General features: G+C 50.5%; 1 protein-coding gene across 1 annotated transcript in view; it reads left to right on the top strand.

The window, feature by feature from the left end:
- EPAS1 (endothelial PAS domain protein 1) overlaps positions 1 to 13,842 on the top strand; it is a 78,604-nt gene that overhangs the window by 43,692 nt on the left and 21,070 nt on the right. The window contains exons 3-6 of the mRNA XM_058667990.1: positions 6,147 to 6,298; positions 6,679 to 6,763; positions 8,795 to 8,913; positions 9,051 to 9,256. Coding sequence (XP_058523973.1) covers positions 6,147 to 6,298; positions 6,679 to 6,763; positions 8,795 to 8,913; positions 9,051 to 9,256 — 562 coding nt within the window. The remainder of the gene's footprint in view (positions 1 to 6,146; positions 6,299 to 6,678; positions 6,764 to 8,794; positions 8,914 to 9,050; positions 9,257 to 13,842) is intronic.

Here is a 13,842-nt window from a genome sequence, read left to right as displayed (position 1 = left end):
CTGAGGCTTGCCATGAAAGAGAAGGCTGGGGCAGCAACATCAGCTGGAGGCCACTCGGCAGGCTGGCCTTGAGCAGCAGGGTGGGGAGGAGATGTTCAGACTCTGAGACCTGCTTTTGTGCTTCCTGTGGCTGCAGGCTGCCTGGGACATGCTTGGCCACACCCCAGCCCGGTCTTCCTTTTCCATAGTCCAGAGGTTGGCTTGGGGGAGAGAGCTGGTGGTTGACCCATCAGGCATGTCTGTCTGTGTGCTGGTAGTGGAGCCCTGTGTGCTGGAGACACCTGTGGAGATCAGGAAGGGCTGTCCTAGCTCTCGCAGCTCAGGAGCTCCTCCGAGTTATGGACTCAGACTGCCTGACATCTGTCTGCACTTTGCCCCTGCCTAACCAGAGCCCTCGGCATGGCAGCTCTGGGCTTCTTTCCCAGGAAAGGAGTGATGGAAAAGAATAGAAAGTTTCTACTTTGGGCCTGCTGGTCCTGATGTCCGAAAGACAGGGTCTCAAGAACTGAGCATGGTGAAGTGGGGCCAGGGCTTGCTGCTTGTGCCTCCTATTCGCTTACCTTCAGGCTCTTGCCACGTTTCTTCAGGCTGGTTGTTGACATGGTTACTCAGACTCCTTTTAAAAATGACAACATCATTTTAGCAATACACATAGTTTGTTTTTCCAAGGCATGTAGCCTAATGAGAAGGTAGATGGGATTATGGGCAGATAGAACTGCCTTGAGGTCCAGGTTTGGCTGCCTTCTTTCTCTGCAGTCTCGTAAAAACCTCATCTACTCGTAGGGGACAGTGCGTGCTTGCCCTGCAGGGCCAAGTGAAGGCTGAGATGACCTGGAGGAGGAAGAGCCTGCACCTCTCACCATCCACCTGGCTCTCAGTCAGGACGAGCTTAGAACAAACATGATACCAATAGGCATGCTGATGGCTGGAAAAATGCCGACATCACTGGAAACTCAGAGGTCCCCCTTTGTCCTCGCACCTGTCTCTCAGCCACTCCTGTCCCAATGCAGTGGCCCTCGGCTTTTCCCAGTTGCAGGCAGGTCTAGGTGCGTGAGATGAGCCTCTGCCGCCAAGGTGAGCACCCACGTCAGTCGGTTCCATGCTCGGAAATAGCTGTGCGCCTAGCTCAGAGTTCAAAAGGCCGAGCAGTGCCAGGTTTTGCCTGGGCTGCACTGCTGCTTTACTTAGTAACATGCTTTCCTTTGATTCTCACAGTGGGCTGTTCTGTGTGGGAATGTTGGAGAGGAAGCCTCAGCACTGAGAAAGGCAGGCTGCAGGGCTGGGCGGCCCAGCAAGATCCATATCTCAGGAAGCCCAGCGAAACAATAGCCCTGTGTCACTCATGGCCTAGAGCACGCTCTTACGGGAACCTCAGTGGGAACCCCACCAGACTGTCTTCTTCCAGGGGGAGCCCCCAAACCCGTGAACCAGCACGGGTCTCCTCTGAGGGCAGCAATGCCTGTGCAAAAGCTGCCTTCTGCTGTCAAATGGGCTTCACAGCACTCAGATCCAGTGAAACAATCTGTCAGGAAGGGAGCTGGGGAACCGACAGGAAGCACGGTCTCAGAAGAGCAGTGGCAGGTGCATGTTGGATTTGTTGGCGTTTGCCTGGAGAGGACCGCAGTCTTCATGGGAGGTGATGGCTGGTGGATGACTGGCCTAGGAAGGGCAAGCACTTGCGCCATCTTTGCCATGCGCTTCCCTGGCAGACCATGTGAGGCGAAGAGAGTGAGGTGGTAGAGGGGACTGTGGTTTTTAGTACCCATGAAAACCCCAGTTCAAGTTTTTGCCCCCAGTTGTGGACCGTGTCAGCCCCTTACCCCACTCACTCTGAACACCAAGGCTTTTTCGCCTTCTGTTTGGGAAGGAACCCATAAGCTGCCTCCTGCAAGGGTGTCAGGGGTTGGGAATGCTGCATATATTGTCTCTTGGAGAGATACCAGGCTGGTTCTGGTTATTCCCTTTGTTAAACCACAAGTCTGATCATTAGTAGGACTTCCCTGGCCCAGGCTTGTGCCACGACTTCCCAGCAGGGAGAGGGGGATAGGGTCAGAAGCCACGCAAAGGGTATAGACATGATCTCTGAGGGTGGGCTGAATCAGATGGGCTCCCGCACCTTCTCCCTGAAATGTGATCATGGCCCACACCTGCTGGTTGGCAGGGCTGGCGGGAGAACCAGAGGGACAGCCTGATGATCCAGGCAGTCATCCCCAAATCATTTTGTCTTCTCTGGGCTCTCAGTGGGCCCTGTTTTTTGCATTTGGCACACCCAGGAAGGAAAAGCAGGTGTCTAGGCCTGTGAGAGGTTCTTTCTTCTTTTTTTTTTGATGGTGGGCGGGGGGGCGTAGGGAAGGGATGGCTTCAGACAAAGCCACAAAAAGAACAACTGAGAATGCTGCCTAAGTAGTGACCGACTACCTGCCGGCACATCTTAGACAGGAAGGCTTGGTGGAGAGTTGGAGCAGTTCTGGGACTAGAGAAGGGGAAAGGGTCCTGCTGGGACAGCCTGGGCAACCCTGGCTGCCTGCTCACCCCAGATGCCCAGCTCTTTCTGCCCATACCCTCCCGCCCCACATGGGTGGTGCTGCTTAAAGGAAATGAGTGATACTCCGGAAAAAGTGCTCCGAAGTCTCAGCCTGCGCATATCCTGGCTATGGAAAGTCATCAAAGCCTGTTTACCAGGCCTATTTTGAGCATGAAAGCGTCTCGAGCTCCCCATGCTGAGCATGGTGCTGCCTGCCTGGGTAAATGGCTGTCCCTCCTCACTGGGACATGCTGAAGGGGCTTGGGAAGCAAGGCAATGATCCCTAGAACCTGGGACAGTTTCATGACCCAGTGAGCGGCTGACTGAGCCCCCAGCATGGGCCACTTGCTTTATTCAGCACTCAGGGTTCACTTTTGATGATTGTATAACCTCAAGCAGCCTTTGTGCCCCTGTGACACTGCCCCTGACCCTGGCTGGAGGAACTGACACAGTGGACAGGTGGTTTTGCGCCCGCCACAGAGCACACACGCTGTAGATGCTAGACAACAGTGGACAGAGGTGTTTGCCCGTGTGTCTGACACTTCAGATGCTAGTGAAGCCACAGGAAGACAGGGTGTTCACAGATTAAGAGGCTGAGATATGATGTGAACCCCCCAATAAGGCTCTGCCCCTGGCTTCTCAGCATTCACGTGGGGCTCCCTGCCGAAGGGGCAGGCCCTGTGGGAGCCACCAGTGCTGCTGCCTTACGGTCCCCGGGGCTGCAGCTCTTATGACCTCACTTCCACAGTGCTGGGCTTCCCTCCTTGGCCCCAGCACACCCCTCTCCCGCCCTCTCAGAACTGGGCTGACCAGCTGGTAGAACCAATTTCGCCACCTCCTGGAAGCAAATATGCTAGGCACAAGTAGAAACCAGTTTGGTTGGGCTGGAACTGTTGAAAACAGGAAGTGTTAAGCAGAAGTATTTCCTGTGGGCCTTGTTAGCCCAAACAGTGTTGTTTTGGGATGAGTCCAGATTTTGAAGTCAGCATTACTACTGAGATCAAAGAAATCAGAGAGAAAATATCTTCCCAGTAGGCCAGAAACTACAGGGTTGGCCTCTCGTTGTCTGGAGAAGGTGTTCACCTATTTAGGGTGGTTTTGAAATGGTCTCCAACACACCTCCTCCCCAGTTCCCAAAATAATCACCACCTTCCACTTAAGCTGAATTTCCCAACATCAGGGCGGCTTGCGGGACCCAGAGTGAAGGCAGGGCTTCTCAGCATGTGGTCCTGGGAGCTACTTGGCTGGGGCCACCTGGGCTTACTGAATGGACACCCTGGCAATAGGACCGTTTCACCTCTGTCTTCCTGGGGCCCCGGGTTTGTGTAGATGGTTCCACAGAAGGTCCTATGTGTGTTCCCTTTGCCCTCGTGCTATTGTCCTGAGCTAGTCACCTCTGAAGGCTCTGGGATGAGTCCCTGGCTATCCTACAGCCCTTGTGAGATGTGTGTTACCTGGGAACATCAACAGCACCTGCCATGTCACCCAACCCTGAACTGCCATGGCTTCTGCATCAGTCCAGCTGACCAGTCAGTTGGGACAGAGCAGACACATGAGCCGGAGATCCTGAACAGGGGTCGGCTCTGCAGAGGGTGAAAGGTGACTCCTATGCAGAAGGCTGGCCTCCTGAACCCCGGTGTGAGGAGGAAAGGCCTGCCCTCATTTGTTTGTGTCATGTTGTAGTAGCCAGAGAGCAAGCTGCTGCCATACAGCTCAGTGCAGTGGCTCCAGCTCAGCTGAGGGCTGGCCCACCCCGTGGTGTTTCCCCGCAGAAAGAGATGTGGTTGAGACTTGGCCTAGCCTCTGAGCCTGTGCTCTGAAAGATGACTGCTCACCTGGGCTGCCATTGAAGCCGCTGGGATGGAATATATTCCAACTAAAATGCTTTGGGGGGTAAGGGCAGGTAGTCCAGAGCTTCAAGTTAGAAGCCTGAATTGAATAGACTAAATGTCCTTGAACTTGAACCACACTGACCAGCATTAAGTCATCACTGGTCAAGTAGCCCACATAGTTGGACTTGTTTTTGCATCCCCTAGAAGAGTCTCCATCTGAGAGCACCCCTTTAAAGTGAATATTAAGTTTGATAGGCGCCAAATGACTCTCTAATCCCTTTGTTCTGGGTGTACTTGGGCTGATGCTTACACCTGTATGAACATGAATGTTTATAAATAAATGTGTGGAATCAAGTCATGAACTAGGGAGAAGAAGATAGGAATAAATTCCATATCTCAGGATAGAAACCAAGAGACTGGGGGCCTGAGTAGAGATTCCATCTGTGCTTGCTGTGCCATGCTGCTTTGTCTGGCAGGGGAGCCCCTCCCAGGGACACTGGACCTACTCACCACACCCAACCCTGACACTAGGAAGTAGGATCTCGTAGCTCAGGCCTTAGAGGAAGCCTGCTCTGCGTGCTGGCCAGGGCTTGCTTACTCCTGTCAGGCACAGAAAAACCTGCTGCTTTCACCAGCCACAGTGAGGTTGCTTTCCATGAGCCTTCTCACATCTGGTCACCCTGGAATGAGTCCTCCTCCCAACTAAGTGTGTGCTTTCCACTCAAAGCCCTGCCTGGGCTTTGAGTGTTGTGATGGTAGAAAAGAGAAAGAATTCAGAATTGGGTCTGGCAAGATGGTCTAGTGACTAAATCCTCGCCTTGCATGTGCTGGGATCCCATATGGGCACCAGTTTGTGTCTTGGCTGCCCTACTTCACAGCCAGCTTCCTGCTTGTGCCCTGGGAAAGTGGTAGAGGTTGGCCTAAAGCCTTGGGACCCTGCTCCCGTGTAAGAGACCTGGAAGAAGCTCCTGGCTCCTTTGCTTTGGATTGGTTCAACTGCAGCCATTGTAGCCATTTGAGGAGTGGACCTGCAGACAGAAGATCTTTCTCTCTGTATCTCCTTCTCTCCATATCTCCTTCTCTCTGTATCTCCTCCTCTCTGTATCTCCTCTCTGTAAAATCTGTGTTCCCAATAAAAATAATAAACCTTTAAAAACAAAGACAAAAACAAGTTTAAAAATTCAGAGACGTTGATGCTGTCTGAAGCATTTCATGTTATTATTGAGTCCTTACAATTCCAAACAATAGAAATGATCTCCTTTAGCTGATGAAGAACCTGATAAGTGAAGAGGAAGTTTACTCACCCAAAGTCACAGCCTGATAGAAGACTGATGTAGTGAAAGAATCTGTGTTGACCCCAAAGCCTGTTAGTGGTTGAGTGTGGCTTCTGGATTCAGTTTCCTAGACCTCCTCCCTTTCCAGTCTTTCCAACCAGGATCAAGTAGCTTTACCTCTGTATGCCTCCTCTGTAATACAAAAGGATAGAACCTACTTCATAGGTCACCGTGATGATAACAAAGCATGCATCATTACTATCTGATGTGTAAAATCACTTGGTATACACCAGCAGCTAAATTTTTCTTCTTACAACTGTAGTGACTCCTGGGCACTACTTCTGCCATGCCTTCATCAGGTGTCTTCACTCCAGACCCAGAGCTGGGCCTTCAGTGGACACTGTGCATTTCCAAAGAGGTTCACACAGTGCCCTTGATCTTTCCCTTCAGGTATCTGTCCATACCAGTCATGTGTTTATGTTAGCACCCCATTCATGCCCACCCCTCTCTTTCCAGTGTGCTCTGAAAATGAGTCTGAGGCCGAGGCTGACCAGCAGATGGACAACTTGTACCTGAAAGCTTTGGAGGGGTTCATTGCCGTGGTAACCCAAGATGGTGACATGATCTTCCTGTCTGAGAACATCAGCAAGTTCATGGGACTCACACAGGTGATGCCCTTCTCCATGTCTCACAATGGGAGAATGTTTTCATGGCTGGGGCGAAGGAGTGGGTGGAGAACAGCAGTAGATGCTGGTTACCACCTGTCCCTACCCAAGCCCACGTGACCTTGCCTAGCTGCAGACTGTGAGCCTCCATACTATACTCTGCCACTCCCTGGCCCTGGATTTGGCATTGCTGATGACCGTCTTCCTATCTCTGCCATCCTCGCTCAGACTTGGGTCTCACTGACATGATGACCCTGGCCTTGGCTTCTGAGAAGACTGATGTCATTCTTCTCCCTGACTCTAGTCCTGGAAGGTGGCTTGGCCGTCTCCTGAAGTCTTTACGGTGTTGGGAATGGCAAGGCCTGACGTTGTTTTCCACACAGGTGGAGCTGACGGGGCACAGCATCTTTGACTTCACTCACCCCTGTGACCACGAGGAGATCCGGGAGAACCTGACCCTCAAAAGCGGTAAAACACTGTTTCCTTCCTCTCTGCCCAGCGGGCAGGGAAGCGTTGCCTTCCCTTTACCTGCAGGTGGAGGGTGGGTGACAACCTCCTTTTCTAGCCCCTGTGCTCTCCCAGGGTCCCCAGGCCAGAGAGCCTCCTCCCACCCCCAGCACCATGAGTTAAGTGACCTGAAGGTCTGTGCCATTCAGAATATTTGCTTCTGTGAGCAAGGGGCTGCCAGACTTTCTGGATCACTTTCTAAGTGATTGCTCTAAGCCTAGTAAAGAAAAGCTCTGATTTTTTTCTCTGCTCCAGGAACCTGTTAGCTCTGGGGGTCGTTTGGGGCGGGGGGATCTCAGGCTCTGTGTAGCCATTGACTACAGTCACAGTGTGATTTTGTGGCCTGTAGAAAGTCCCTCACTTCTCTGTTCCAAGTTGGTGGCATTGGGTTAGGCAAGGTCTAGGACCTTCCTGCTCTTGAATGCCATGATTCAGAGCCAAGTGAATTCTGGTTATCTGAGCACCTTAGGTCTCTTGGTTCATCTATCAGGGCAGTCAGTGAAGCAGGGTGAGTCAGCCAGTGGTCACTGAAGGTGCCGGCCTGAGGGTGGACTAGTGACCTAGAAGCAAAGGGTTCCTGTGGGTTCCTGAAGGAAGATAAAGCTGCTGTGTGGAAGACAGTGGAAGGCTTTGAAGGCCTGGTAGAGGGCCTTGGGCTTTATCCTGTAGACAGTGGAGAGCTAATGAGAGTTCTTGACCAGGGTCGGGGTGACCTAGGAGTCATATTGGGGAAGAATAAGCAGATGTCAGACAGGGGAGAAGCTGGAGGTTAGCATGTCAGGAGACCATAGCAGTAACCCCAGCGCATAGCTCATTCCTGGGCTGTTCCTGGGAGTGGGTCTGGGCCTCACGATGAGAGGTGCCTAGCATTCTAGGCAAACTCCACCTGTGAATGTGAAAATGGAAAGTAAGGATGGGAGAGAGGATGTGATGAGCACACGGAAACAATTTTTTTCTCTCTTCTCAAAAGAGGAACCATATGATCTGTTCCTTAGTGGGCTCCCTCCAGAGTGTTTAAGTTCATTTCAGGGATGCTACCATGCTCTTGGCATGCAGCTCTGCGGGAGTACATCAATCAAACCACCAAGGCCGTCTGGAGGTTTAGGTGCAGAGGCTGATGGTTTTGCCTGGAAGGAGGGATGTGACTGCTTGAAACAAAGATCTGGATTGTTCTATGATGCTAGGCAGGGTGCCAGGGATGTTGGTGTAGGCAGACTTCAGAAATGAACAAGAGAGACTGCTGGCACCACATTCACTCCTTTTGTTTTACAGAAAGTAGATGATGTGAATGGGCCAACTCTTTGTAGACTATAAGGGAAGCTATATGACTGATACTGGTGGTCTATTTAATTCTGGCTTACCGAAGAGGCTATAGTCCCTGTTGAGTTGATCTTCAAAGTGGACTTGCTCACTGAATCCTAGGAGAGCCACCCTTGAGATCTCTCTTAAGCTTTGAAAGATGTTCCTCTAGGACAAGGCCTAATATCCTGAATGCAGCTATTGCGGGTGGGAGGTGGGGTGGGGTGGAGTGGGCAAGAGGTTTGACATTCCTTTGAAACTCCTTATAAAGACAAAACAAGGATATGTGAGGGGGACTCCTAACCTGACAGGTATGTGCCTTTTGAGTAACTATGGTTTTGCCCATGCTGGCAGAACCCAGCCTGCTGCAGGAGAGAGTTGCCAAGATTACGGCGAATAGTAGCCCACTTCCTTGCCACTATCAAGTAATCACTGACAATGTGCTAGATGCAGGGGAGATGAAATGACAGGGCAGCTGCTGCCTTGCAGTGGTTTGTGCTGTCTCTGGTTGAGAAGATAAGCAGGAGAAGAAAAATGAGATGAGGCTCAGTGTCCTGACCAGGTTACAGGTGCTGAGAGAGCAGATCCGTGGGAAATACAACAGGAACTTGCCTAGAAAACTGTATGTAGTGAGGTACCTGTTGTAAATGGAAGTAGAAAGCTAAGTCCACTCCCTTCCACTTCCCTTTGCAGGATCTGGTTTTGGGAAGAAAAACAAGGACATGTCCACGGAACGGGACTTCTTCATGAGGATGAAGTGCACAGTCACCAACAGAGGGCGGACTGTCAACCTCAAGTCGGCCACCTGGAAGGTAGGAAAGCATCAGGCCAGGGGGCAGGGTCCACACTGTGGGGCAGGGAGGCACCTAAAGCACCATCTCTCCGCCACCGCCCCCCCCCCCCCGCAAGCTCTTGGCCCCATGTCTGACTCTCTGTTGCTGGCCCCCAGGTTTTGCATTGCACTGGGCAGGTGAAGGTCTACAGTGACTGCCCTCCCCACAACAGTCTCTGTGGCTACAAGGAGCCCCTGATGTCCTGCCTCATCATTATGTGTGAACCGATCCAGCACCCGTCCCACATGGACATCCCCCTGGATAGCAAGACTTTCCTGAGCCGCCATAGCATGGACATGAAGTTCACCTACTGCGATGATAGGTAGGGCCTGTGAGTGTACATGTGGTGGGTGCAAGGATGAAATTTCCTGCATCTGTGTGTGGTTGTGTCTGCGCTGCAGGAATGTTACTGGGGCACAGGTGTTATGGTGCCATGTGCAAGCTGGTAGGCCTGGGTTGTTCTTTGATTTTGTTGGAGCACCCCAGGGGTCCCCAGCACCATACTTGGGGTCTTCATTTGACAGAGTCTGCAGTGCTGATTCAATATTTGGCTCTTTTGTCATTCTCACTGTGTGTATATATTCCTCTGTGTACATACTGGGTTCAGAAGGGCATTTCCAGGACACTCCCCTGAACCAGGAGACAAGAGTCTAGGAGGTTGCCACCACTGCTTCCAAGCCAGAGGCCAGATGATGCATTGGGTTCTGGCCTGGAAGCTGCATAGCTTCCCTTATCCTCTCCCATGGTTGAGCTTCTCCCCCTCCTGTATGCAACTCCATTCTTGTCTTGGTCCAGTCTTAGTTCTGAAGACTTTCAGATGATGGGAGTTAAGCCAAACTCCAACCCCTAATGCCAGACCCAACTGGAATTTCTCTAAGCCACATAATGGCAGCAAGAGCGTGGATGCTGGGGATGGGCAGCCTAGGTTCAAAGCCAGTATTAACTGTTTTGTGTTGGCTGTTACTCATATTTGTACTTTATTAAATTTGCTGAAAGAGCCCATGGAGGGGAGCCATGTTGAGGGCTGACCCAGTTAGGGAAGAGGCTGAGGTTGACATGGGAAAGGGGATTTCAACTGCACCCCAGCTCCTGTCCCCTCCCACACTGCCCTGCTTCTCTAGGGGAAGGAAAGAGAGGAGAGTGATCCGGAGTGGGAAAGGAAGGCAGAGAGAGCAGGAGACGAGCAGCTACTGGTGTCAGGGGGAGGGAAAACCAGGAGAGCCGACTGGGCCTGGGATCCATTGGGAACGGGGGTGAATGCCACACAGGCTGCTGCCAAGTGCAGTCCCTGGGCTATGATCTCCAGGCTGAGCTCAACTTAGTCAACTTAGAGCTGAACCCTGTCATCTCCTAGAGCCCATCCTATGGAACCTTTCTCTGAGATCTCAGGGCCCCCTTCTTTTTTTTTTTTTCTTGGATTCTTAATATATTGACATATACATAGATCTAAACTTCAAGATATTGAACACTCGGGAGAGCCAAAGATCAGTTCTTCAAGGCCCTTGAGACCTTTTGCCCATCTCAGCACCCATTCCTCTCCCTCTCTGCTCGTCCCACTCTTCCCTCCCCTGCAGTAAAATTCCTCTGTCATTTAACTTGGGTGTGCCTGAAATACCTGATCATTCCTGAGCCAAGCTGGGGACTTGGGACTAGATCCTACCACTTCCTAGAGCTGAGCCCAGTCCCCTACTAAACAACTTCCCAGCATAACCCCACCCTAGAGAATGTTTGCCCACCCCAACACTCCCTAGAAGGGGTAGGACGGAGACCTGCTTCAAGTTTTAAGTAGAAGAAATACTTCGCATGTTTAGGCTGTGAGCACTGGCTTGTCACTTTTTTTCTCCCTACTGTTTTTTTTCTCCCTACTGTTTATTACCCCTGTATCTGGGGTCAGGGGAGAAACAAAGGGAGAAGCTCCACCCAGCCTCCCACCCATCCCAGGTCCCCGATGTGAGGCATGCTCTGAGGGTCCTGCTCAAGCAGTTTTGATAGTTCAACAGGTCTGAATTGTTGCCATTCTTGCCGAACCAATCGCAATGAAACCTATTCAGAATCCACTGGCTGACACAGTCTCTTCATGGTTGGGGGTCTGAGATCAGCAGTTCAGTTGGAGAGATCTCCAAAGAAACTTCATCTGAGATGATTTCAAACCTGATTCTTGTGTGAGTTTGCCAGTATAGGGTCCGGCAGCGTCCATCACACCAATCAGCTTATTCAGGGTCCCCTTCTTTAAAACAGAGATGATGTATTGGCTAGGAGGGCACTTTGGAAAATGGGTACATTGTTAACACCCATGAGGCTCCTTGTTCTTGCTTTGTATTAGCCTCCTGTTCTTGACTACCTCTGGAGCTCAGTCTCCACACTCAACTCAGAGCCACAATCACTTCTAAAGGAATTCCGTGGCTTGGCCTGGAAGGGCTGTGAGAAGTCACCAGCAAGGAACTACCTTGTCCTCCCAGCTGGCGGGAAGCCTCCAGCCCTAGTTGGGCAGCTCCTGGCAGCTTTGCCAGGCTCACCTGGCCCCCTTCCATGCCAGCTGGTGGTTCCCTGGGCACCTAGAGACTAGGTTTCTTGCTGGTGACCTCTCCTCCTGCTCCCAGCCCCAGCTGCTGAGTGCCATTGGTAGTAATCTCAGCTCCTTGGGGTTAGTTGGGATATAGCTTGGTGGAGATAATATTGGAGCTGTGGCAAGAAGCCTCACAGGTGTCCCGGTGTTTATGCTTTTTAATTTGCTTCTAAGGGAGACTGAGTCCCTCTTTGCTGATTCTAGACAGACCTGCTGCTGGTTGGTGAAATGAGCTACCACTAGTGGCACTGTTGCAAAGATGAAAGTACCCTTGAGTCATTTCTGTCTCCCAGTTCTGATTGCCATATGGCCAGGACTCAGAGTTGCCTGAGGGAGTGGGTAGTTCTCTGAGGAGGAAGAGGAGAAGACACTCTGATGTCAGAGTGGGGTAAAGTCACATGTAGGGACATGGTTCTCTCATCCTGGAACTTCAACACAATAAACAATTCTTAACAGTTGTTAGTATCCCTGCTGCTGTCTGGTGATGATGACAATGGTGATAATCAGAGAAAAAGCTCCCATTGGGCAGGCAACAGAGGAATCCTGTTATGTTTATCAAATTAACTTTCTAGGCAGATGATAGGGTTTTGTTCTGTGCACTCTCTCGGTGAACTGCTGAGGGAACTTGGGGAACTCCAGTGGGCAGCCCATGTGGTACAGGCTTGGAGGTGAAGTGGTGCTCAGGAGACCTGAGCAGGTTGGGAGGAGTGGGTGGGGGAAGCTGGATGGAGCCCCCCGAGAGTCAGGCTCACCCACAGTGCAGCTCTGTAGGCCCTGGAAAGCCCCACGGGCCTGAAGATAGAAAGAAGGGGTAGGGGATGAGCTTGCGACTACTTCTCATTAAGAGGAGAAAAAAAAACATCCCCTAGAAAAAGTAATGCAAGGTCATCACTTATTCACTGTTTTGGATTGCGTGAGTTTCAGGTGATTTTCTATAAACACTCACATTTGGATAAAAGAAGAGGCGGGAAATGCCGGAATCAGGTCCCTCAAGGACACTGGGTTCACTTCTTGGCTGGGTGCAGGGCTGGCACGTGGTGTGGGTGCAGGCTCCCAGGCACTGTGACTTAGGGCTCAGGGGACAGGCTGCTTTGGCGTCCAGTCTGGCAGGAAAGCTGGTTGCATGGCCCCAACTCTGACTGCGATGCTGTTGGGGTGATGGGTGTTCAGGCGTCCAAAGACAGAGAATGCTGCGCCACACACAAGTTGTGTTTAACCGATTAGCAGATTAGTGAACAAGGGCACAGATGTGGCTTAGACAGTTTATGAAGTGACTATTTTAAGTTCTTAATCCTTCAGTGTTACTTCTCAATTGCCTTGATGAAGACTAAGGGTTTTTTTTTTTTCTGACTTGTTTTGGTAGCTTGTTTTGTTTTCACTCTTTGTATTAGCATAGGGAGAGGAATGTGTGTGTATGCATGTATACACATGTGTGTACCTACACATAAGTGAATACCTTTCTGAGATAAGTGCTTTAAAAGCCATCACTTACTTGTGATAGCTCACAGGGTACAGGCTCTCTACATTAACCAGGGATTCTCTAGTTTTATTGATTTCTGATCCACCAGACAAGCTATGACCTCCCACGAAAGGACCTGTTTTCCTATAAAGAATATCAAGAAGAATCTAAGGAAGGGCAGTTAGAATCCACAGACCCGATCTTGAGGCTTAGCTTAAATTGAGGCGATAGACAGCTAAATTGAAGTCAGTGTCTCTGGGCGCACAGGAAATTGAATGAAGGAGTGCAGATGATTCAAAACGCATCTGCCATTCCCTTGATAACGACATGGTAACCCTAATAACCATGATAAATCCTGTATTAATGATTTGAGGCATACTAACTACCTCTACAAGTCTTGTAATGCGTGTACATTTTGGAATATTTGCATAGATAATCTGAAAATGTGAAAACAAATACACATTAGTGGAGTTTTGGAGTTTGTTTTCTGAGTAGGGGTGTATATGATTGACAGCTCTGAAAGGGACTAGAATTGGATAGGAAGGTTGAGAAATAGTGTCCACAATCCATGTCATTGGTGACATCTTATTTATAAGTCAAACCGAAGTGTTTTTCTCCTATCTTAAGTGGCTGAGAAGCCATTAATGAGCTGTTATTCACAGAGTGTCTGCTCCCCATTTATTTCTGTCATATCAAGGTAAAAGATGACACAAGCAACTTAATGGAACGACAGTAAATAGTAGAACCTAGAACATTCCATTCATCGAAAAGGAAGAAATCCTTCCCAAGCAGTTCCAAGCTGGGTGGCTCTTAAATTCCTGTAACGATGCCATCTAGTGGCAATGAAATAACTGAAGCAAACCATCCAGGAGTGGGGCAGAAG

This window comes from Ochotona princeps, chromosome 8, assembly GCF_030435755.1.
Source record: "Ochotona princeps isolate mOchPri1 chromosome 8, mOchPri1.hap1, whole genome shotgun sequence".
Taxonomy (NCBI): Eukaryota; Metazoa; Chordata; class Mammalia; order Lagomorpha; family Ochotonidae; genus Ochotona; species Ochotona princeps.
The sequence above is the reverse complement of the archived record's forward strand: the minus strand, read 5'-3'. Positions and strand labels throughout refer to the sequence as shown.